We start from the raw sequence: 24,331 nt of genomic DNA, 5'->3' as shown, positions 1-24,331 counted from the left end.
GGAAATACTGTTTACTTGCTAGCAGGAGGAGGTGGAGGCTGCCCGAGATGCCTGGTGGTCTCAAAGACTTACCTTGGAGTAGTTCCAGATCAGTAGCTTAACCAGCAATTGGATGCCAAAGTGCAACTTTCCTTTAATTCCACATCATACTACTGTTTCAAGAGTATTACAGTTGCCATCAGCGCAGACCCAAATGTACCCTGAATTTAAATGAAAACCTATTGCTTTTATTGCCAAGAAGTACAGCACATTGTGCACTCATTCTTGTTTCTCCAAGTGAATGTTAGATGAATGCTGACAAACTCCCCAAATTTTTTTTAGAAGGGGCTACTTCCTTCCTCTAAAAGTCACTTTTTTGTGGGATGAAACTGCACAATCTTTTCTCTAGCCCCTGCCACCAGCAAGAGGAGCTAATGGCCAAACACTTCTCACCACCTCCTTTTTTTCCAGTCAGGTGGATTTTTAGTTCCCCTGTTAATTCAAGGTTTAAGAAATTACCATCAACTTTGGGGTAGGAACAAAAAAAACCCAAAAATTCACATGCTTCTCCATTTGTCCTGTCTTCTACTCTCATGTTAGTCACCCCATGGTATTAATTCACCAGGACATAGCCACTGTGCTGGGGATCTACAGTCTCCATCATTTCACAATCAAAAAGTCCAGGCAATTCTGACAGGGTTAATGCATCATAGTTTGACTGGGACTCATGAGATGCTGAGCTGCTCTGGCTGTCAGGCAATGCTACACTGCTCTGTTGTACTGGGTCCATGGCATACTGGCACTGATCTGGGTAGTCTGGCTCAGAAGAGGTGACAACAGGCAATTCACAAGTCTGATATGAATATTGTAAAGACTGTGGTGGCTGCTGCACCTGAACAGGTGATGACAAGCGTGATGAGCTGGTGATCTGGGAGGGTGGCAGTGGATCCAGCTGTACCTTCTGGTATTGACTGAGGAAGGGGTCATATTGCATTTGTTCTGAGGAAGGCTCTATCACAGGGCTCAGAGGCTGCTGCAGGCTGAACTGGGTTGATTGCTGCTGCTGTTGCTGCTCCTCCTGGCATGAAAGTGGCAGTTGACTTGACCTTGGGTATGAACTCTCAGCTATTTGCATCTGGTTAAAATAGGCCTGCAGCTGAGACTGCTTCTGGAGAAAGAGTCTCTTCTGATGCAGCCTGAATCAAGGACATAAACAGCAATTATTTTCACCTTCTGAAGTGTTAAGGTGCTAGCATAAGTCTTGCATGCTAGTCACTCAAACAGTTCCAGCAGGGAGTGAAGTACAGAACTGGAAGATTCCTGGGCAATCTTGTTTATTAAATTTTACAGCAGACCAGAATCTTCACCTTTCAGCAAATGTACAGAGGCTCAGTTTGTAGACCTCCTTTTGCTAACATTTTTAATACCCTAGTAAATTTCTCCTGTGCAATTAAGTTAACCCCATGCACTGTTTAACTTTGTTTGCTAAGAATAAGATGTATTGTATTTGTATTTCAAGCCTGCTCTTCACTGCACTGTGGAACTTGGGAGCTGACTTGAGTATCACTGGCTACTAATGCAAATGAAGAAAGTCTCCTTCCCCCCATATTCTTTTTCTCTCAACTGCACTGCTCCCTATGAACTTTTATGAAACTCCATGTTTTTGACTCGCTACAAACAGTAAGAATTTACAACATAACGCAAGGTTATAGCTACCTTTGACAAATTCCTGTGATATGACAAAGTGGAGGTCTCCTCCCAGCCAATTCCCAAAGCATGCAGAAATAGGAAGCCCACTACTGATGCAAGCCAATAGTGTTCAGAAAATGAATCTATTGCTTCCCAGCTTATTTCTCTATGCAGACCTTCTATTCTTAAAATACACCAAGCTGCTCTCAGTACTGTTAGTTAAATTCTTGATTAGGATTAATCAACTCTACAGTTGTCAGGAGTGGCCATAAGCTAAAAAGTAATTACAGATTGCATGCTTTCTGGAAATCTAGTAATTTTATACCTCTGCTCCTCAGTCCTTTTGTTCCAGAACACATGTAGCTAGGTTGTTATTTTCCTTTCTCTTTCTGTGATTCTTTTGCACAACTCGGGGATAGTAACTGTCTTTAGTATCTATCTTGCTTACTTGTTTGATAATTAACAAATGATGAGCTCATGAAGAGCTTACAGACCTTTAACTTGGCAATTAAAATCTTGTCTGCTGCAATACGTACAGTTATCTATTCACTCTTTACTGTAACTTTTTCAGAGGAGCATCACTTCTAAACTAATATTATGAGACAAGGAAAAATTGATTTACTTTACTGTAGAATTATTTGGTCATGGGAATGAGACAGGAAATACCTTAATGACTGCAGGGCTTCCCAGCAGGCAGAAATAGATGATCTGTGTTCTGACTTATGATAAATACTGCAATATGTAGGTTATAAACAGTGGGTGGTTGAGAGGATGAGGGTGAAATTAAGTACAACAATGTAAGTAGTAGGGTAGCTTCCTCCTATGCTTCTATACACCCATTAGCACTAAATGAAGCATGCAGGTATTTGCCGTTTACCTGCACCCTAGTAGTGTTAGCTGATAAAGAGCTCATAGCACAGAAATTTGTAAGCACATGGCAGGACTATTGTCCTTCTTTTAAAAGGAGGACTGTGTCCTTACAAATTTTAAAGTGGAAGTTTCCTTTTCCAAATAATTTCTAAATGGACAAATATTGTTCCAGTTCTTTTATTACTCTTGAGAGTAAGAATAAATAATATATCTGCATAGTTTGAAAGCTTCTTACCTGTGTTCCTGTAACTGCTGTTCCAGACTCCGGGGCAATTCTTTGCAATATAGCTGGCAAGTATTCTGAGCTTTTGATAGCAGAGTGGTTTTCTGCAAGAAAAGCAATGCTGTTTCAAATTGCATTTGGATTTAATGCATTAGTCTAGAAAGCAAGTGAAAGAAGATTGTCTGCCTTTATGACAACAGAACTACTATCTAAAACCACAGCCACTACTGCTTATTGCCTTCTAACCTTTAGACAAAGAATATCTTTGCATGATAGATTGTATGATAAAAATCCATAGAAAAATTTCTTCCCAAGTGAAAGAGAAGCTGCAAGCTAGAAAAAAGTTTTTTATAAACTAAAGCTATATGAAAATTGGTTTAAAAAGAAGGGGGGGGAAGGGAACAGTAAGCCCCAGGGGGTCAGAAGTGGCTCCTCAGATGGTGATGCATAACCTTTATGGGGTGCAACACAGATAATAATTATTCACTAGCAGTTACTTTGAATTGCTTTAATAACACTATACAGTAACAGACTGAGTAGGAAAACAGCAGTAATACAGTACACTTTTTGCATAATTAGGGTCAGTGTCTGACAAAAGAAAAATATAGCATAATTTCAAATTCAGCTGTTCTCTGCTAATTTAGCCTTTGACTGATTTTCCTGAGTAATAAGATCTAAAAGGCTAGTCTGCTGTGTAGTAACAGCAGCTTGTTTAATTTAGTGCAAGGGAGGTATGATACCTGGAGCCTCTGTTGTAAGTACTGTGTTTCTAAGCTCTGCCGCCTGGATAATAATGGGGGATGTGCACCATTAGGGAAAGCAGAGGCAGCTTCCTGCTGCTGCTGAGATGCTTCCTCCTGCAGAGAGAAGAGGAACAAGTTTCATCCCCATAAAAGGCTTTTCTGCCTCAACCCTTTCTTTAAGGATTTCCCCTGACAGGTTTCATAGTTGCCATATGGACTGTGCTCTGGTGTCACTTGCCACTTTCCCTGCATGGTGAGGAGCCTAAATTACAAAGCTAGCTGTGCTGCAAAATGGCAAGGGCTTAGATCTGTAACTAGAATGATATTAGTATATAATGTATTTTCTGACTTGCCCTCTGAAATAGTAAATGTACAGGGTTAGAAAACCATCCAAACTCTGAATGTGCTTTTGTGCAGCTCTCATTTCACAGCTTCAAAACAGAAGGTGAAAAGCTTTCAATAGTGGTGAAGAGGATAAGCATGGAGTAGGCATCTCTAGCAAGCTGGAGAATGCTGACATGGGAGGGGAGTGAATGGTTGTTATAAGAATACTATGAGCACTGTAGCATGTTTACATCAAGTGAGAAATTCTTGTGAAAACATAACAACTTTGTGGTTGTCAGAACTGAAGTTTTCCAGCAGTCAGAAAGTAACAGCTGGAGCTCTAGGAATAAATAGCAGGCTTCACCTGGAACATTAGGTGCTTACAGTGCCTGTGTACTTCTTACCAGTTTTATTTCTGGGGTTTAACAGAAACTTATTCCTGTTTGCTGTGACCTGTTCCATTTGAAACAAGTAACTAGGGAGCTGGTAGAAGGTATTCAGCATTTTACTATGCAAACCAGGCTAATTTATCACTCTGCTTTTGCACTTCTTACAACTATACCAGACCAACTCCAACCAGGAAAGATGTTATTGGGCTTCTTAAATCTAAAAAATCCTTCAGATTAAAAGTAGTAATAAAATGTTGGATTTGGAAAGCTAACAGGGCCATATCACTGACACCATGAGGATAGTAAAGGCTAGCCTACAAATGCCCATTCTCTATTCTGCAGAAGATGGAAAGGAGAAGAGGTAACTTTATCTGTAAGTTAGCTCTTCTCAGATCTCTGGAAAACCTTATCTTCTCCTTATCAGTCCCAAAGCATTAACACCTAAAAGATGGAGCTTGATTTCTGGTTTAAGTACCTGTGGAGGACTATTAATGAGGTCCTGCAACTGGGTGGCAGCTGATGTCAGAGAAGGTGGTTCTTCTGATCCCATCTGTTCATACAGCAACTGGACTTTGTTCAGTTCCAGGATTCCTTTGGTTCGTGCCAGATTCTGGAGGTGCTGTCTAAATGCTACAATTCCTGGAGAAGAGTTGAGCAAAATCCTTGTCAGAAAATCAGTTAATTTATATCTGGTTAGCGCAGCAAACATGAGATAAGCTGAGTAACAAACAAGTCACAAGGTGGCTTGGTGCTTCTGTGTATGGAGTACATTTACTACCATGTCTAGGTATAATGTGTCATGACAATAGTATAATTACCTTGTGTGAGGGATGTGTCAGAAGCTCTACGCCCCTCTCGGAAACTGACAGGAGAGCGATTGTGGGTCTCTCGCTTTTGGGAAGTGAGTGCCTGCATGGCTGGATTGGCAGGTCTCAGACCTATGAAAGGTGTTGTCATTCTGGGTGCTTGTTGGTTTGTTAGCACTATTTCTTTCAAGGAAGGGGTGTCTTCCAGGAATTTAATATCTCTCTGAATGGATCCCATGTCATACTCTGAATCAATACTGCCCAGAGACGAGTTTTCATCCAATGAGTAGACTTTCCCTGTGACAAAAAAAACAAAAGCCAGAATAAAAGGAAAGTGCAGCAAAAATTTAGCAAAGCAAAGGAATTGCCACAGGCTCAAGCTATTCCTGCCAACAGTGACTGTCTTAGAGGAAATGAAACAAAAAAATCAAGTTTCATAAAGTAATTGTAATTTAACAATTGCAGTACCAGAATGGGGACTTGCTACTGGCTTTTGCACTATTGCAGCAATAAGGTGCTATGCAGATAGTGTTCACTTCTTGTTTGGAGATCATTCAGTGGTTTGGTTGGTTGTTTTTTTTCCTCCCCATAGATATTCCTGACAAGACTGTAGTGTGACCTGAAAGGCTTGGTCATCTTGCTGGTGAATTCTCAGGAATACCTGAGAATTTAGAGGTTTTTGTTTCCCCACTGTCCTCTTCTGCCAGCACATCTTTAGCGGGTGAATAATTTGGGGACAGTTAGTTATGTGAAAAAGAACAACCTGCCAGAATTTACCAGGTGCTATTGGGGTTGTACATGTCTGTGGCCAGCTGTGTATTTGCTGCATTAGTTTTATACTGTCTGTGCATCCTGTTTGGGGGTATTGTGCTGTGGTTTTTTTTTTTCCCCTTTGGCCATTACAGCAAATGCTAAGCAATAAACCCAAGAAACTCTGTCTTATACTTGCCACTCTTAAAACCTAGTGTTTTCATCCTGGGCTTATTAGATTGAGTGCTGAGAGCAGGAAATGACCTTTGAGATGTCTGTACTAACTTCTGTACCTGTGCCTGGCATCATCACCAGCTGGTTGGTAACTTCTGCCAGAGTGTGACGTCGCTTCCCACAGCGAGCTGCTTGAAGGGCTGCAAATGCCTGTGCGGGGTCATCCTCTGACTCGCCTTCTGTCTCTATTCCTTCATCAATAGAAGTTTCCATCATGCTGGTAGGCAGTGATTGGCATCCTTTCCTAATCACCACAGGAGGTACAGGATCTAGCAGGCACCCATTTACCTAAATGGCACAAGGAGAAGATGGACATCTTTCAGTTATGTACATAGAGCATCACCCGGAAGTGCAGGAAATCTCTGCCTATCACGTAAAGTGAAGGCAGCCTGGATATTTAAAATGCATGAACCTCCCTATAATCTACTGAGTTAAGTAAGACTTGTTAAGAATTGCATGTGACAAGCAAATCCCTCCAGGTTAGACCACCACTAACATTCTCTTAGTACTCAGCTCCCTAAATATATTCTTATATCCACAGTAGTATGTTCTCCAGGGCTGCTTTTTTTTTTTTTCTTCTAAGAGTTATTAAAAACCTTTGCCAGCTTAGTCACAAAAATAGGATACTTCTGGAATGTTGTTTCCCCTTACTATACCTATTGTGCTCATTTATCATGCTCAGATAAGCTCTAAGAAAAAATAGTCTTGTATTTAATTCTGCAGCATTCTTGAAGAGACATGTTCAAGAATAATACATTAATACACCCTTTCCAGCAAAAGTCCATTTGATTCATGGTGCTCCTCTGCAAACAAAGCTTGCCTAGAAAGGCTGTGGAATCCCCCTCCTTGGGTTCGCTCAACTTGATAAAGCTCTGAGCAACCTCATCTAGCTTTCATGTTAGACCTGCTTTTAGCAGGAGGTTGGACTAGAGGGCCTTTAGAGGTACCTTTCCAACCTAAAATACTCCTAGGATTTTAATTCTGTTTTTATTCTCTGAATCAGTTTGTCCTGAATCCTTCTGTACCTTAACTAATTCTTTGCCATATGCAACTGCTTGTGTTTTGAGGACCATGGCCTGCATGTCATGCAATTTTGGGGTGGGTATTCTGTTCTGGAATACTTTTGAAGGTCTAATTAGTGTCCTGTTGCACAAGCCACTCCTACCATTTTGGTAGGATCAGGTTGCGTAAAGTATGGATGAAACAATGCATTCATTTAGCATAAAACCTGGCACTGTTACAGGTGATTTTATATAAACTGTTGACTGAACCATTCCTGAATTTTCTTCCAAGTTCTTCAGTATTTCAAAACCAAGTGTGTTTGGAAAGAAGTTTCACTGCATTAACAATAGCTGTTAACAAATGGTCTTGCAAGCAGACTATATGGTAGTATTCTAGGAAAATATTTAAAGCAGTATCAAGAAATAGCTATATTTTGAGCATCAGTAAAATGATGATGCCTGTACAGGAAAATCCTGTATCTGCTGCCTCTAATTTAATGGATTATATATTTAGGCTTAATTTCTTGCACACCTTATTTTCCATTTGTGACTTTCCTATTCAAATGCCTTCTACTGATCTGGCAGCAAAAGCACTGGAAATACTATTTAGTGAACTGCTGGAAAGGAAAAAAAGAACCAATACCATGTGGGCAATTGGCTCTCTACAGTTTACCACGGCACATGGATCAGAGCTTGGAAGTCTTTAGCAGACATGTTCTATAATACTTAAGACACTGAATATTCCCAAGTCAATTGTGATTTGACGCCTCACTGTTGTCACCATTTGTTGGTCTACTCTGTCCAAACAGCATCTATAAAAGCAAAGGGGGATGCAAAATAAAGTTTATTTTAATTTCCAAATGTCTTTGAACTGCCTTTTGCTTTCCAGCTGTAAGAGACCACACAAGGAGTTACTTAAAACAGCGATGAGGATCCAGGGCCACATTCTTAGTGTTGGTAACTAACCAGTAAGTGAGCAATAAAAGCTTCAAAATGGCAAGCATGAAGTCAAAGCCCTAGCTGGCACCAGACAAAATACAATATGCTGGAATTAAAGTTACAATGTGATGTGATATGAGAGAGAACAACAGAAGTTTCATGACAATCATAATATACTTCATAAATGTAATTCTTTTAAGCTATTTCCCCTTCCTCACAAAAGCTCTAACTGCTAACTCACATGTATTTCACTTATTCTTTGCTACCCTGCAGAGTATTGTCACAGACCTCAAAGCTGAATGGCAAAATGGATCAGACTGTAGATCCCTTAAGACACTTAAGCTGTAACCATACATTTGTAAGGCTGTGGAGCCGTCACATCCTATTAGTTGAGTTCAGTTAAGTCTGTTAACTGTGGAGGTGGGGAAAGCCTACACAAAGTCTTCCAGTCTGATTACAGGAAACAAAACCTACTGGATGGACCTGTGATTTTATATGGTCTCCAGTGAAGATTTTACAGGCGTTCCTAGTTACAGAAATGGCCTAGCTGAGAACTGCTACAACCTGAGACGCTGCAGTTCTAATAGTTTTTGACAGTCAGAAGGTCCTTCTGGGTATTTACTATTCAACAAAAAATTAACAAAAATGTAACTCTTTTGGCTAGCTTATGAAATTGGCAGAGATACAGAATTTTGGGTGCATGGTATTTTAATTGCTTTAGCTGGCAATGGAAGCTTATGTTTAAGTTTCCATTATACCTTCCTGTTCTCATTTGTCTGAATTTTTGGATGAGTAGCTGAGTTAGGTTACTGTAGATACTCAGCAATGAACCCCTTATATTTGAAGCTATATATGAGGAGTCTTCATCAGGGCTCTTAAAAATACATTTGAGAAGAAGAAAAAACCAACCACTGTTGTAGGTTGATTTTTCTTTTACAAATGACAGTGTGGTAAGATTGGAATGTAAGCAAGTAACACAAGAGGCAGATTAGTGATCAAAAAGACACAGCTGTTTGAAGTTATATGCAAGGAAGAAGTAGAAAGAATCTGGAATACCTAGAACTCCGACACTCAGAGAATACTTAAATTTAGGTAAACAGGCACAATGTGTTTTGTCCAGCTAGTACAAGAAATGCACAAGTCAAGTGTTCAGATACTAAAGGTCTTTGTATTTGACATTCTGTCTATCCTGAGAGGTTACCCAGGAATGAGAACTTGTTGGAGACTGGAGTTTCGGGGACAGCATATGCTTAAGAGTAAGTGCCTGGAAGCATGCTGAGAACATTGGTTCTTTGACAAAAAGGCTACTGAAAGCAGAGAGAAGCAGCAGGATTCTCCAGCTCAGCTGCCTGCAAGTGTCAAAGCATAGGAGGCATATTAAGGTCAATGAAGTGACATTAGTTTGGATTAGCAAATGCTCTGGTCCTGACTCCACAGTGCTTTGTGCTAGGATGATGAACTCTACCCTGTCAGAAGGAACTGGTCTTCAATTAACTATTGAAGATCTACAGCTACTATCACTAGCTGTGCTTTTCATAGGCAGTCATTTAAAAGGCAACAATATTTTTTAGTCTTAATGATTTTTGACAAAACACTAGGGTGATTTTAACTTGTACCTTTGGTGTCTCAACTCTTTCTTCCTCCATAAATGCTGTCTCTCCCTGGCAGTTAGATGGAGGGAATGAAAAGGCTTCTGCTCCTGAAGCTGAGGGAAGACCTGGAGACTGCAACAACCTTGCATTTTGTGAATGCAAGTTAACTGAGGGTACCACAGCTTGTGCCTAAAAAAGATTTTAAGAACTCCAAAACCAGAACAATTTTAGGTAGAAAACAACACACAGTCATGAATTAAAAATAAACAATATCTAGTCCATTTCTGAAGCAGCAGAAGTATAAGATTTATTTCCTCATTCTTGATGAATTACATTCTTAGTCTTTAGACTTTAAAAAAAGTACACACACACACCCCCCAAACCACACAAACACATACCAAACCCCAAACATCATTAAGCCAGCTGCTTAGGGAAGCTGAGCACTTACGAGTAGTAAAGACAGCATTTGGTACCCTTTGGTGCCCTCCAACTTCTGACATGCTAGAATTCCTTTTTATATTCAGTACAAAACCCCTTAATAATATTACCATGAGGCATAGGGCTAGTTTCAGTGCTTTTTCTAACATGCACTGATTCCTGTAGAAAAAAAGCATGAGAAAGAATAGAGCAGGCTGGATCTAAAAGAAGGTATTTCAGAGAGAGCACTGTTGAAGGGAGAGGTGTGCCTCAGGGAAGGCAAGCATGGCACAATTAGGAAAACAGTGGTTTTCACTATTTCTTAACCTTCATTTCCTGAAGTGCAGTATCCATACAACTTGCCTGTCCAAAAGGAAACAAGCAGCCTTATACAGGAGCCTGTGGTGCCACCGTGTGTGAAAACAAATTATCTTGTTACTCAGGATAACTGCAAGATTGCTTGCAGTCCTGAGGAAAAAGTGCTAATGCGGCTATGAAGTACAAGAATTTAGTACAATAAGGAACTACCTTCTAGGAGTTTTTTTTTCTTCTTCCTTGTTCATCTGTCTCCACCTGCTTTTAGTACATCTTATAATTAATAATCTGCTTTTGAATCCTGTGTCTTTCTATCATTAGAACTACTATCGAAGAAAAGAGCTGATTTTAATCTTTGTCAGCCATATTGTTCCTGGACCTATGTTTTCATAGCTGAAACTATTTGACTTTCATTTCAACAGAATCCAAAATCAAATTTGATCCAGCAAAAAAGGAGCAGCATAGTTGTGATTCCTCCTAGAAGTAGAGTCTGGGCACTTGTTCTATACAGCAGCAATACAGTATCTAGGAGGCTGTGAACTTGAGAGAATATTTACTTGAGACTACAATAAATTTGAGTCATCTTAGGCCAAGTCTTTCATGTTTCCAGTTATGCATTAATAGAAATCAAAAGCTGTACAATGTCTGTGTATCTTAATGAAACAAAAGAGCATGTAAAAAAAGCTGAGAATTACTGGAATAAGACACGATAAACTGTACATGACCTTTCTTTCTGAAGAAAATTACTAGGAAAGAAGCAGACTGAATAGCCTTACAGCCTGTGCTGAATCAGTCAGTATAATTAGAGAGGATACTAAGTGGACAGCCTTCTGCAATGGAAGGGCTGACACCAGATGTAAGGAGCACCCAGAATTGCTCTTGATAAAATACACGTGACATCCTTAAGACTTAAATCAGTTAGTCAGTCATCACATTGGCTCTATGCACATAGAGGTTTTATGTCTGTGCTGCAAAGTCTCCCATGAAATTGGACTCCTGCTGGGTCACAGGAGGAAAAAGTGATGCAAATCTTAAAAGAAATGACATTATTTAGGAACAAATCTCTGAGTCTTGAGCCATTAAGAATCTCATGACAATGATATTTTTATTGGGTACTTAAGATATCACAATGAATTGGCATCTTAACCTGATAGGTTGATCCTAGTATTTTCTTTTGGGTACCTCTTTACTATTCTTTGCCATGCTTCATTTCATGGGAGACAGAAAAACCTATCTAGAGAACAGCAGGGGAGAAAGTAATTTTATTTTCAACAGGTCCCTTTAGAGTGACTATGTTTATAACACAATGTAAAGCCTGCATGCTTTTAGCCCCCATGCTAGCATAGCTCTTCATAAATTCAACAGCTCATTTGTCAATCACACTAAAGATACTCCAAGTGTTGCAGAGTCTCCAGAAATGGTATTTCTCTTTTTAACCCATGACTTCCCAGCAAAAGATTTGAAATTCTCAAAAATGAAAGTGTTCCAATTAGAAGCACAAGCATAGTACTTTCCCTTTAAGTGGGAAATAAACTGGGAGTTAAGGTTAAACCATGCAGATACCCATTAATGCCAAAACCATTGTTTGCATTTTGGGCTTCAGAATGCAGTCAACTTCCCTTTCTCATTTAAATCTTATCCAGTCCCCTCCAAACTTTTTTTTTTTTTTTGGGGGGGGTGGGGGGGAGGAAGGAGGCATGCCAGACAACTGATTTTCATCATACAGTTCTGACAGGAGGCAAATCCAAAAATGTCTTTCCAAAATGATACAGCAAGTCTATATACTATAGAAATTGGAAAACAGCAATGGATTCTAAGTGAATCTATGTAGAAACACCATTTTGAAAGAGAAGAATGTCTTGCACAGTCTTAAGCCCACCTCTGCTAGGAATGACACCTTACCTTGGCTACTGTCTGCTCAGCGATGGTGCTTGGCCGACGCTGACGAGCATCAAGTCTCTGTTCCACAGGGAAGCTACTCCGATGTGATTTGAGTCTTTCCACTAACAAGTAATAGATAGCAGCAAAGTGGTTATAACTCTTGTTCTGCAGAGACTGAAAAAGAGATGCACAGAAGTGTGGGTGCAGCCAGATATACGTTATCTTTTATATTCTACAAGACCAGGAAGGAAGAATTGCAGGGGCGGGGGCGCAATATTTAAGAGGCTGTGTTGTAGGCAAATGTTCTGAATTGAGAAAGTTTCAAACCAGAATGCCAGGCAAAGAAAAGCATCAGTCTTAGTTCACTGGTGAGCTTGCTATGTTCTGGGTTGCAAGAGTACTTGTAGCTAACATTCAGGTGCTACTCTGAACCCTCAAAAATTTGAACCTGGAGAAACGGCTGAGCTCTAGGACCTCTTGAATATGTTGGCCATTCCAAGTGACTAGAAGCAATGGGGGACTGAGCCTCCGCAAAGTAGAGAAACTAGCCTCTTCTAGTAGAAAGTAGTCAAACCGCCAAACCACAATGGTTTAAAGTATCAATCATTCTAAAGGAAATGATTGTGTTAACTCCATGGAGAGTCTTGGCATTTATGTTTGGTAAGAAGCATGATTTGGGATTGGAAGAGACATTCAACAGCTTACTGCTTATACATTCCTATTTGAATTTCATTTTTTACCCTCTTAGAAGTTCAAAATGAATTTACTTTCAGTTTGGATTTCCCCTCTTCTCCATTTGACAAGTAATGATTTATACAACCCAACCCAGGAAATCTAACAATGTGAAACCTAATATGGCTCCTTTATTTTACTACTTTGCTTAAGAATCAATTTAGCTAACAAACAAATCTCTAGAAATGACCAACTGTAAACAGCAGCAAGTATCACCATTCCAACAGGCAGCCCTATTGGGCCACCATTTTTTACATAGTGCATACTATATTTCTCTGCATCCCCTAGCTTAAAAAAATTCATGTTGCAATTGCTTTAAATGTGTGCTTGTTTAAATTAAAGTAAATAGTTAATACACTGGAAGAACACTACCTACTCCTGGAATACTCCGTGACCAGAATACATTCTTTTTCATGGGTTCTAATTTGGATTCCTGACACAGAGGAGTATCCTTTCTCTCATGGTGCTGCCTTTTCATTGACATGTTTTCCTCTATGGGCAAAGGATGCCTTGGACTGAAATGTGGTGTGGCTGGCACACAGGTGAAGTTGTCTGTGGGCCTACTGCACAATGTTTTGCCTGCAGTTTGCATAACACAGACACCTTCTCTCTGCTAGGGAAGATCTTTAGGAAACTTTCTGGAGGGATGTCTCTCCTTTTCCTGATCAGTTTGCTAGCATGGACTGAGACATCAGTAGGACAGGGAGGCAGCAGTACAGCATGTTTAAAATGTTTGCCCTTGCTAGGGTCTGACCAGGTAAAATATACCACTGGTGGGTTTTTTTCTTACCCTTCTGCACCACTGCTGAAATAAAGAATGTTGCAAGCAACTCGGGTAATAAATTCTAGTCATAAATACAGAACAGGAGACCTTCCCCATAGGGACAAATACCTGTTTGAGTCTATTTTACCTCAATAGTTTTCTGTTGGTCTATTCCAAGGCTGTGCATTAGCCGTAAGACCTGCTCATTATACTCTCCAATGGAAGGTTCATTCTCCTCTCCTGGTGGATAAAGAATAGGTCTCTGTGCAGGAACTTCTATAAGCATCCACTTGTGCTCCTTAATCTGAGCAATAGTTAACCGTTTGGATGGGTCTAGGACCAACATTCTTCTAATTAGGTGTTCACACTCTGTTGGGAAAAAAAAAGTTACCAAACAGTTAAGTGGTACTTGCATATCTTCACCCAAGACCTACCAATACAGAGCATGACAACAGGAAACTGCCTTACTTCTACCTAACTTCTGTGCTAAATACATTTCCTGAAGGCTAAAAAAAAAATCTCTCAAAACAAGATTAAAAGTCACATTAAGATGGACAAAACCCCAACTTCTCTGAATGCATGGTATGGCTAACAGTGCCATTCTTTCTACACAGCTCCCACATGAGGGTAACAGTAATATTTAGTACCTCTTTGAAGCTGCTTGTGCTGTTCTAAGTATAGTGCTAATATTAACTGATAAAGCTTCAAACAACCTCTGCTAAGTGTGGTGGGGAGTAATTAGCATCCTTCTCCAGCACAGTTTGAAATAGCTTGTCCAGGCTCGTAAAACAAAGGATTGGCAAAACAAGGGATAGTGTCTGGATATTTTTTTTATTTCCTATTTCCACCCTAGTGGTCTCAAAAACAAAGGTAAAATAACATCTCTGTGCCTGTGAATAGTAGCTAGTGGGTCTGCAGGTTTATCTGTTTTAATTCCAGGATCAAAGCACAATCCGTTGTCTTAGGTGCCAGAATAATTCTGAACACACAAAACCATTGCTGCTTTCTGACTACTACATGCTGCACAGCACTAAAACCATTATTTTTCTTCAGATCTCAGTTGGTTTTTGGAAGATGAGGGCACAAGAGACAAATGTGCAGTTTGTATGTGACAGGAAGTCATTGTAAGTTCCTTCAAGGGAGCTTATCAGTCTGCCATGCATTTCTAGCTGACCATGATCTGGCTACAGTACAGTTGTTATAAGTCAGTCCATTCAGGTAGTTATGACAAATAGTTTAGTGAGAGATTTCTGGCTATTTATTCCTATTTAGCAAAACTGTGAAAACAAGAAAGATAAGAGGCACACCCTTCCCCACTCCCTGCATCACCATGTGATCAGCAAGGGAAGCAGCAAACAGCCTGTGAAACAGCTGATCTATACTGCAGTCACAGCAATGATCGCAACTCACACAAAGGTACCTGGATCTAGCTTGCATACGCATGTCAGCTAAGTGACAGAAACATAATACAGTTCAGTGCCAGCTGCAAAATGTGCCCAGGAAGCTGAGGGGTTGCCGTAGTGCCATAATGGCATTGCTAAAAGCAATCGAGTGCACTATAGCTACACTGTAGTGGCTATTTTCAGAGGTGGTGCACAGGAGTACCTGGCACTAGAAAGAAAAAGGGGAAGACCAGAATGTTTTACACCACAGAACCCTTAACAACAGGACTGAAAAACGTATTTTTAATTCCCATTAAAAAAAAGAGCACAGAAACTAGTGTATCGGAAGAGGATTTGATTCAGAAAGGTTCTGAAGTAATCTGGTAGAGATTACTCTACGAGGTCTAGAGACCCTTTAATATAGGTTAAGCTGAAGGACACCATCAAACCCTGTGTAAAAATGGCCCCACTTGTTCTTGTCTGAACAGGCATGAGGGAGAGTGAAGCCCAACAGATGGGGCAATTAAGTGAGGGAAAGATCTCACAGCCACATGTGGGAGTGCCAGATACATGATGATGAGAACATCGCATGTGAACTGGTAGTGCGCTGTTTTGCTTTTGTTAGCAGACACTGTCAAAAACCAGGAAACACCCAATCCACAACTTAGGTTTCACAGTGATATTGCTCTCAGCTTATTTTCTTTCCACATTAAAATGTATATGGCCTTGCAGGAAGAAAGCCAATTGCTACACAAATGTGCCTCTCCCCCTGCATCCCCATATTTCTGTTCACAGTAGGATGAGAGATCCTTCAGCTTCCATTTCAACTCTCTCCCTGCCTATGGGCACAGCCACACTGCAATCTTCATGCATTGCACAGAGAAAAATGGGTTGGTTCTACTAGCAGCAGCCTAACTGCAAAGACATACAGCTCACCTAGGCTTATTTATGTTTCAGTGCAAAATGAAGTCTGCCATACCATAATCTAGTGTGCAGGTGCACCACCCTTTGCTGTATTGCAACAGAGATTATTCTAGAATTTACTCAAGGTTTACCACACCAAGAGCATAAGAGGACACATTATTACCTTCTGACATAAAATAAGGGATCCTGAACCTTCCTTCAAGAACTCGTTGCCTCAGTATGGGGAGTGTTGGTCCATCAAAAGGTAATGCTCCGCAGACCAAAACATAAAGAACTACACCCATGCTCTGTAAGAAAGATAATATTAATTTCATTTTTCAAGCTACAAGCAAAGTCTCTGAGGTTGGCTAGCCAAATCCTGTCACAGAAAAAATTAAAATTAGAAAACAGAAACAGGAAATTTATACAAAAAGGAGTTAGATTTCTGAAGATCCCTAAACATTAAGAACACTCCGCTAACCCAAAATGGCTAGGCTTGCAGTACCTTGTGCTGATAAGCAGGTAAACTGAAGTGTAATGGGTTAGAGACTCTGGCTGCTAGCAGGAAGCTCCACACAGATGACTGAATGATACCTGAAAAGCGAGTCCCAACTTCAGGTGAGAATTAAAGATACTTTTTATTAATCTCAATGTTGTTCAAACAAAAACAAACCTCAGACAGCAGCCGCTCAAAATAAGAAATTGTAACCTTTTACATTTACCAGTTTGCAAAAGCCTGGTTAAGAGGCACACTGGTAACTTCATGAACAGTCAGCTTCAGAGGAACACCAGCTAATAATTCTGCACAGCTGTGTGAAGTGCTGAGCATGAGGGATTATTTAATATGAGCAAGAGGAGACAATCTGGGCAAGAGCTGTCCTCTAGCTGCCAGACTCATTTTCAAAAGTATGCAAGTTAATTGGCACTGCAAGTGGAAATAGTCTTGCAGTATACGCCAAAAAAATACAGCACCACACTAGATGAAATAACCACACCAGACCCTCATGCCAATCAGCTGGCATAGATAGCCACAGCACTGGATTTCTCAAGGGGAAAAAGCAGGCATTCAACAGTCACCTTAAAACTTTGTAAATACACAGAGATTTTGAAATTTAATATATATTTTTAAAAGTCACTTTCTTCATTCCTTAACCTGCCAAAAACTGAACTGTGCATTGTTGCATTCCTCCTGCAAGCTTAGCACTTTCAGCAGACCTATTCCATGATTGGATGTTGCAATAAGACACAGAATCCTTAACTCATCTCGGAAGATAAGTGAAGATGATGATTTTATCTTAAATATAAACACATGTGCACTTCTCTGTGGGCAGGCAGATTCTTTTAATGATCTAGGATCTTAAATATTTAAAGAATATTTACCAAAGTTCAGAGATTCACTTCTGACATTCAACAGTGCCTGTGCTACTTGAAACAGTAAGCACAGCTGAGGTCTACTGTATGTCTTATTTACCAGTTACTAAAGGTTCAGAAAAGCAGTAGCCTTTTTAAAAAAAAAAAAATATCTATCTAGCTACATATATATGTGTATGTATATGCAGATACACATGCATACACACAAATATATGTATCTAAACCACAGTTTTTATTTGTTAATGCAATTAGCTTAATTTAAATTAGATTAGCAGCTGAAAGGTGACTTTCCATGAACTGCCCTGGTCACATGACAGGCTCTGACCAAATTGTCAGTGCCTGTGTTGTTACACTATGTGCAATGTTATCACTGCAGGCCTGATTCCAGAGCACAGAGTGCCAAATCGTACAGTCTCTGGTTGCTTTAGGGTTTGAATTCATCATTGTTAGTACCAGAATATTAAAATTAAAAACCAACCAAACAAAAAGACCCCAAACAAAACTAAATTAGGAATGAAAAGCAGTCTCTGACCACGCATGAAGGGTGCACAGAACTTCTTCAGTTTGTTTTGTCCCTTTTCCATTGCACGAGTGTGGGTTGCGCTCTCTATCCTCTTCCATTGGAGTAGTTAGTACACATGGAGACACACCGATTGAAAAACATGCCACATTTGTGGCACAAATGTGCTTGTTTCCAGCTCAAAGAGCAAAGCAGTCATCATCTCTATGTTTCAGTGGCTCAGAATCCCTTTTAACCTCATCAAGAGCTTACAGCCTTACAAGTTCAATTCCCACTTAACACACAAGAGACTAAATGCACTGACAAACACAAAGTTCATGCATTCAGTCAGAAGAGCTTTTGGAGGAGCTACAGTTTTTCCTCTAGTGGGCTAAACATACACCTACAGTGTATATTTAATAGCCAGATAAGTAACTTCAATTCCATTCAATCTTAAGAGGTATTTTATGACACTCAAGAAATAAAGCTGAAGAGGAACAGCTTGTCTGCAGCTTAAGAAAAATCAAAGACAATTCCTCTGTTACAGCTTCCTAAAAGTTGACTTGAATTCAGTTAAAAAAAAGAATAATGATACCCAGATATCCAGCTGGGGTCCCTCGTATTGCTGTCCTTCAAAGACTTCTGGGGCTGCATATGGTGGGCTTCCACACCATGTCGTCAGAGGCTCACCACTCTTATAGAAATTTCCAAATCCAAAATCTGTTGAGAAATTAAGGGGAAAGTCACTCCAAACTCCAGTTGCATGACAAAGAATAACTGTATGCATGGACTAAGCTTGAAAGCTCACTTTCATTTATGAAGGGCTCTATCACAAATCCTTTTATCAGTACTCCCACTGAAAAAAATTTATTGGGATGCTGACTGTCCTATACTGCTATTTTCATGACAACTACATAGTTATTAAAACACTCTGCAAAACTTCACAACCTGTAGGAGTTTTGAGTAAACTTCTACCAGTTTGCTAAATCCAAATTTATAAACAGCTACCACTAAAATTCAACAAACAGAAAATCATGCATATATATGAGCTTATTTACTTGCCAAGAGATATCTGAGATTTTGTGAGTTTTCTTTAGGTGCTCTCTAGCCTTGGATACACAACGAATTTTGACAACAAAAGCATCAACTTTGGAGATGGGAAGGAACTCTGCCAAAAGCAACAAGCATGGGAAAACACAAAACCTTTTCCTAGGAAGGAAACTCTGCTACTGGGATTGTCTACAGCCCTTTACAATCTACGACTGAAATCTACCATTCCACAAGTAAGCAATTCTTTTAAATGTTTCTTCTTATGACTTAATACGGGACCCATGGGACGTGGGTCCCATGGGACTTCAGTATTAGTCACCAGTTGTAATAATCTAGTAGTGAAAAGCAAAATGACAGCCACTTTTGCATAGAGACATAAAGTCAGATAGAGTCTGATACAATTTTTTTTTTTAGCTTCCCCTGTTGCTGCTCTCCTAGGTTGCCCCCCCTTTTTTTTTTTACTAGAACAATACAGCAACCAACATTAATATTGAGGAAGCTGGCTTAGTAACTGAACTGAAACTGATTATTTTAAAAATGCAGAATTTCAGGTGGCTGCTACCACTCCCTGGTGCTTCAATCTGTAGCTCTCTTGCCTTCCACTCCACTCTTCCCAGTGTCTTTGTAGCTCTTCACAGCCCAGATCCTCCAGTTCCTTTTATATCCTGCCATCACTCTCACTCCCTTTGCTTAGTTCATAAACCATTTGCTTTAGCATTCTTTACTCTTCCTGCCAGGATTCTAGTAGTCCTTCCTACATCCACTCAGATACCTATTCAGAATACACTCCTTCCATGACACTTGTATTAATATACAAGGCTCTTTATTCATCAGGCTTTTAATAAAAGCCATTAGAGCACAGTGTTTGGATACACCTGTTCATACCATGAATCAAAATACATGCTCCACTGAAGTCTAGTGGAGTTTTTTCATGGAATTCAATGAAGCTAACATTTCTCCCTGTTGCTCCCAGCATTACTGCTCTGTACTGCTTAGTTCTCTATTCCACTTGTCTTACAGGCCACCCTATATGTTCTCTGTGACAACAAATGCTGTTAATACTAAAGCAAAGAAGAAGTTCTCAAGGAGAGAGATCCAAATATTCTTTGGATTTATGGCTTTCAGGTAAACTGGCTTCAATTCACTAACTGGTCAGCTGTACCTCTGAAGGAAATACAGAATGGAGCATTGGCAAGTGACATGCAAAGACTGTCAAGCACTGCAACATTGTTTACGTTCGTCACTGATCTACTGTGTGAACAATGATTTAACTGCTCCCTGCCACTTTTTCCACACTGGAGTAAACTATGCAGTAGAAGGTTACAGAAGGTGTTTCTTTTCTTAAGGTGATAATGCTTTTACCCTTGTAGCTAACCAGGCTCCTGCAGAGTAATACTGCATGCTGGTGTGACTCAAGGAATCCTGTGAAAGTCAACAGTGTTGATAAACAGTAATCAGGCTGTTGATTTAGTACTATAGAGCACCAAATGCCTCAGAGGTATATTAATACAATGTGGCACTGATCAGTAGATAGCAAAACTGATAAACACTGTGGTTAGCAGACACAGTACAGGCACTGCTGGTACCACTCCATTTACTTCTATTTGTACAGGTTGTGTTACTCAGAAGAAAGAGCCTGGCTCTCTCATCATACATAATGAGCTATAAAACCACAAGAGAACCCTCAGAATCAAAGCAATACAGAGATATTAAACAAAAACTTACCAGGCTTAGATAAAGTTAACCTGGAGTTGTTTTAGAGAAGCGGTATGGAAATTGAATCAGACTACTTACACCGAGCTTAACAGTAAAGGTATTTGGTTGCTTTCCTAACAGGACAGGAGAGCTCCAGCAGTTCTTTTAACAGAACTCTTCCTGCAACATACATCAAAAATAAACATAGGTGGAAGAAGCAGTTTTGGAAACACCAGAACTGAAAAGGCTTTTAGAGCATTTTTTTCCTTCTGTCTTCCAAGATTTTCCTTAGCATGTAATAAGTATAGAATAGTTTGGGTTGAAAGGGACCTTTAAAGGTCATCTAGTCCAACCCCCCCCTGCAATAAGCAGGGAGGTCTTCAACTAGATCAGGTTGCTCAGAGCCCTGTCCAACCTGGCCTTGAGTATTTCCAGGGATGGGGCATCTACCACCTCTCTGGGCAACCTGTTCCAGCATTTCAACACTTTCATTGCAAAAAACCTTCTTCCTTTTATCTAGTCTAAATCTACCCTCTTTTAGTTTAAAACCACTCCCCCTTGTCCTGTTGTAATAGGCCCTACTAAAACGTTTGTCCCCATCTTTCTTAGAAGCCCCCTTTAAGTACTGAAAGGCCACAATAAGGTCTCTCTGCAGCTTTCTCTTCTCCAGGCTGAACAACCCCAAGTCTCTCAGCCTGTCCTCATAGGAGGCATGTTCTATCCCTCTGATCATTTCTGTAGCTCCTTCTGCAACTGTTTCCACAGGTTAAGACATACCACCCACTCCTTTAACATCTATACAGGAACCTGCAGGAATGTTTTTGCCTTTTGAGGTTCCTGCTCTGTCAAATTTGGTTACGAGCAAGCTACAGGTTCAAAAGTTATCTGAGAAACATACACACAAACAGCATGATCTCGTAGGCCTTTTGGCTGATTTCATTAATTCTTTTAACTACAAGGTCACTAAAGATTTCAGCAAGAAACCTACAAGACTTAAGAAAGAGATTTCAAGTCTTTGTGTACCACTGGTTAATTCTTATTACAAAGACTGTCTCTTTAACACCTTCCTTATCCCTGCTTCCTTACTGCACCATGCTGTTGACTCTCCATTGTATTAAACAGTACCACTAATAAAAGCAGATATTTTCAGTTGTCTTTAATGAAATGCGCTAATTAGTAATAATATAGAATCAAGACTATGCAACTATCCAGCTCTCAGTATGGAAATCTCTACAGTGGGTAACATGCACTGTAAGGTAATAAAACCAGTCACTATTCCATTTAGCAGCAATTACTGGAGGACATTCATAATACAAACTGGCCTTTTTTACATACCTTGTGTTGCTGGTCCATTTGATTCAGGTATGTAACTGGTAACTGTAGGTCAGCCACAGTTACACACACACAAATCAATGTCATTCTGTCCTCATTTTATCCTTTTTTCTAAAGATCACTTGTGGTAATCTTGAAGGAACAGCTAGACAGAGCAATCTAAATGTCTAACCTCAATTAGACCAGTTCTCAGCGGTGTTCTTCCACAAAAAATGCATCTTTAGAAACATTTTGCAACATACATAAAGCAGCTCTTTGTATTTAGGTATTTCAAGGTATTGATTATGGAATTTGTCTCTCTTATGAGGGGTTTTAGGGTGTGAAACAGCATACCACTTTTACAGGTGAGGACACTGGAACAGAGAATTTAACAGACTAGCCCAAATACAAGTAACAAATCAGTGACTGATCCAGGCCAGGGCGAAGCCTAAGTGCCTGGTCATTCTTGAAACAACAAATAGAAACCAGTCACTCTCTGCTGAAAACTTTTGCTTCAACATTTCCACAGCCTGAAATTCGATGCTGTAATTCTGCTGTAAACTTTCTGTCACTTTTAATGTACATCACATATTCTGGGCACATCTCAGTCCAGTGACCCAAATACATCAGGGTATAAGGAGAAGCGCCAAGTCTCATTTCCTTTTGTAAGCATTGGTCTTACCTGGTTTTCCCTCAGTTGTAACTATACAGTCCAATATTCTGTACATACTTCAATCCCTGTCTCAACAACTGATCAGAAATTGCCTTTTCTTTTAAATAAACTAGTCATTCTGTGAAATCTTATTACAGAGATTTCTGAATTTGCTATCATAAAAGACCAAGTCTAAAAATAAGCAGGTTACTCCTATCAGGCTAGTCCATGATTGGATGATAAAGATACTGGCTTAATTAGCAACAGCAACAAGGTCGTGTTGAAAACATAGGAAAATGGGCTGCATCTACTTTCAACTACCTGACCACACACCTGAAGCTTCTAGGTCTAACCTAGAGCCACCAAAAGACTGCTCTTTATTTGTCTAGACCCCTTAAAAATACTAGGCCAGGGGCTGAGCCTATTACAGATAATTCCATACTGGGTTGTCAAAAACTTTTCCTAGGTTGCACTAACCCTGCAATTATCCACCCAGAAAAACCTCCAATTTGAATCTGCAGGTACCCTGAAAACTCAGACAAATGAGCAGGTAACTGCTCTGGCTCCTTGTACACTCCAGGTAAAGTCCAGTAACTGCTGCAATGACAAGAGCTAAATCTCTCTGGTGCCAGTAACTCCCAAGCCATTCTCGTAATTCTTGCAGGAAAAAAAAGTATCCATTCTTTATCTGTCCTGGAAGTGATCCCAAAGTGCCTCAGTGCAGCTACACAGGACATAGTTCCAGAGACAGCTGACAATTGCACAAACAGTAACTGCACCATTTGCTGCAGGAACCCTTGTATGCAGATAAAACCTAAGCATAGGAGTAATTTTAGGACACCCACTTCCAATATGCAGCAGAGAGAGTATGGAATAGAATATTACTGCTCTTTTCTGGACAGTTCAAAACACCTGTTGAGATGGGATTTGCAAAGTCATTATAAAGGGCTAATAATAATAGCAACATGTTAAAGACCGTAGAAACTTGGCATGTCAATTCCTCTACAACAATAATTCTGCAAAGATTCAGGTCCTTAGCACTCCATGAATAAGATCTGCTTACAGTAATTCAATCCATGCAACTCTTCAGTGTCACCCACAGTTGTAGAATTAATCCTTTTTACTTGTAATCTCAAACTAACCATAACCTTTTTTTGCATTCACACAAAGCAGAAATAGGTGTATCTCTTAGATCCTTCCAGTTTTACCTTTTCCCCTTTCTCCCCAAAATGCTTTTGTTCTGAATGAGTAAATCTGTTCTAGGAAAGCTGATTTGGTCATTAGATAGCCTTGTCATCCTCCCTTCAAGACTAGAACTACAGGACTTATCTGACATCAAATCTGCTAAAATGATCCTAGTGATAAATAAGGAGGTGCAGCCCATGGCTTCAGTTTGGAAGAAAAAATTCATGAGAATCTACTGAATAAAGAGGATGATCAGAGCCTTCAGACTTAAGCAAACTGCTTGGTAAAGGGACTCTGGGGCATAAATAACTTCAAAAACATTATACTTCATGATTTATCTTAACAGATTTGATTTAGAATCTCCTTCTAAGGCAGCACAGTAGTATTTGGTAGATCAATTACTTAAAAATCTGACTAGAAATTTGAGGGCTTTTTAAAAGATAAACTCTAGTTCACATATAAATGATTGAGTTTGCTGGAAACAGTCACTGATTAAATCAGATCTACAATCACTATAGCTCCTTAGAGATTTATGTATCTGTGTCCTGACTGCTAATGATGAGCTGTCATTTTTGTGATGACATGGGATACTCCTATCCCTCATCTGTTTTTGCGTTGTCAACAATCAGACTGGAA

At 39.8% G+C, this 24,331-nt stretch overlaps 1 protein-coding gene across 3 annotated transcripts in view; it reads right to left on the bottom strand.

Moving 5' to 3' along the window:
• Positions 1 to 357: 357 nt before the first annotated feature.
• The window catches only part of SIK2 (salt inducible kinase 2), a 60,355-nt gene continuing 36,381 nt past the window's right edge, over positions 358 to 24,331 (bottom strand). For 2 of the 3 annotated variants that reach the window (XM_049799801.1, XM_049799803.1), the window contains 11 exons: positions 18,398 to 18,522; positions 16,117 to 16,240; positions 13,796 to 14,016; positions 12,174 to 12,326; positions 9,564 to 9,728; positions 6,067 to 6,295; positions 5,036 to 5,320; positions 4,693 to 4,856; positions 3,502 to 3,618; positions 2,774 to 2,865; positions 358 to 1,175 (listed from right to left, as the gene is read on the bottom strand). In XM_049799801.1, coding sequence (XP_049655758.1) covers positions 593 to 1,175; positions 2,774 to 2,865; positions 3,502 to 3,618; positions 4,693 to 4,856; positions 5,036 to 5,320; positions 6,067 to 6,295; positions 9,564 to 9,728; positions 12,174 to 12,326; positions 13,796 to 14,016; positions 16,117 to 16,240; positions 18,398 to 18,522 — 2,258 coding nt within the window. In that variant the 3' untranslated portion in view covers positions 358 to 592. The remainder of the gene's footprint in view (positions 1,176 to 2,773; positions 2,866 to 3,501; positions 3,619 to 4,692; positions 4,857 to 5,035; positions 5,321 to 6,066; positions 6,296 to 9,563; positions 9,729 to 12,173; positions 12,327 to 13,795; positions 14,017 to 16,116; positions 16,241 to 18,397; positions 18,523 to 24,331) is intronic. The other variant, XM_049799802.1, reaches the window with a different exon arrangement.

Source organism: Accipiter gentilis, chromosome 5, assembly GCF_929443795.1.
Source record: "Accipiter gentilis chromosome 5, bAccGen1.1, whole genome shotgun sequence".
NCBI lineage: Eukaryota > Metazoa > Chordata > Aves > Accipitriformes > Accipitridae > Astur > Astur gentilis.
Note: the sequence above shows the minus strand (reverse complement) of the source record. Positions and strands in the feature narration are given on the sequence as shown.